This window comes from Volvox carteri (genome assembly GCF_000143455.1).
Source record: "Volvox carteri f. nagariensis unplaced genomic scaffold VOLCAscaffold_77, whole genome shotgun sequence".
NCBI classification, from domain to species: Eukaryota; Viridiplantae; Chlorophyta; class Chlorophyceae; order Chlamydomonadales; family Volvocaceae; genus Volvox; species Volvox carteri.
Genome location: NW_003307620.1, coordinates 237,570 through 239,041, shown reverse-complemented (window position 1 = coordinate 239,041; position 1,472 = coordinate 237,570). Strand labels below are relative to the sequence as shown.

General features: G+C 59.0%; 1 protein-coding gene across 1 annotated transcript in view; it reads left to right on the top strand.

Annotated features, from left to right (window-relative positions):
* Positions 1-1,472, top strand: part of VOLCADRAFT_119755 (uncharacterized protein) — a gene marked incomplete at both ends in the record, with an annotated part of 19,567 nt that overhangs the window by 14,484 nt on the left and 3,611 nt on the right. Inside the window, one exon of the mRNA XM_002957658.1 lies at positions 512-943. Coding sequence (XP_002957704.1) covers positions 512-943 — 432 coding nt within the window. The remainder of the gene's footprint in view (positions 1-511; positions 944-1,472) is intronic.

Here is a 1,472-nt window from a genome sequence, read left to right as displayed (position 1 = left end):
GAGAGGGGGAGTGAGTGGGGGGTTTGAGAGGGGGAGTGAGTGGGGGGTTTGAGAGGGGGAGTGAGTAGTTCGGGTTTAGGCGGAGGAGGGTGGGAGGGGGGTTGGACATGGGTGTGGTTTGGAAGCACATGCACCTGTACATGTGTACTTGTTTCAATTGCGGGACGTTTCTAAGTGTGTGCTCCACACCAGTGGAGATCCTCGGTGCCTGAGACAATGTGATGTGGTGCTGGAGCTCCGGTACCAAACGCGTACGGCATCTGCGGAACACAACCCCCCGGCGGGCCCCCATACCTCCTTCACTCTTGCCCTGGCAGCAGCTTCACTCGTTTGTGGTTCGTCTTCCCCCATACCTGCGCGCCAACAACGGGTTTATACGACACGGAAATCAACATGTTTGGCTAGCGGCTTATCAACCTATTCATCCATGTAACCATTATCCGTGTTTAACTATGTATTTGTTTTAACTAAAACTATTATTTTTGATATCTTTCTTCGCACTTCGTCGCAGGACGGCGGCCGCAGTGGTATCCCGCCGTGCTCGTACGGTCCTGACTCGTCCAGAGGGTCCACTAGAGTTTGACGAGCTGCCCATCTCCGATCCTGTGGCGGCGCTGCAACACCACGTCAGCATCAACAACGCGCCGTCGCCAGCGGCGGCGGCCGCCGCGGCCGCGTCGGCGGCGGTGCTGGCGCGGCAGATCAGCGCTGCGAGCTCAGCGGCGCTGTGCGGCGGCAGCGTCACGGCGGCGGGAAGCAGCTTGGCTGACGGCGCCGTCGGCAACGGCGGCGGCGCCGTCGGAGGCGGCAGCGGCGGCAGCGGCATCACCCTTGGCCGCGCGCCGTCACGTGTGATGTTGGGTCGCATGCACTCAATGTCCGCTGCGTTGCGGAAGGAGGAGAGCATGACGCGGAGGACCTTGTCACGAAATGTGTCCATGAGGTGAGTCTGTAGTAGGGTCGTATGTAGTAGGGTCGTATGTATGTTGTTACAGGGTGGTACAGCTTCACCAGCGGCCCCCTTTCCCTTGGAGGCAGTTCCCTGCTCTCCCCTGCGAGAGGGGCACCCTAATCCATTCACCCATCCGACTTCGGAATGTATTCGTTGGGTTCGGCAACTCACCACCAGCATCCAACCAAATCTAGCGGATCAACGGCGCTTCAACATAGTTCCTGGTCATCACGCAAGTTAATCAATCACGTCCTACACCGTCCGCATGATGGAGGGGCACCTCCCAATTCAACACTCCTCACACACACCGAGGGGTCGGCAGGCGGATTTGAACCCGGAACCTCCGGGAGCAGAAGTCAGGCCTTAATCTCTGTCAGCCACCTGCGTATGTAGTAGGGTCGTGGCTGCTTTCATACGAGCTCTTACTGTCGGTTGTCGGTCCCCCCCCTCTGGCACACTCTTGCCCTGGCAGCAGCTTCACTCGTTTGTGGTTCGTCTTTCCCCTCTCCCCCCGCTGAAC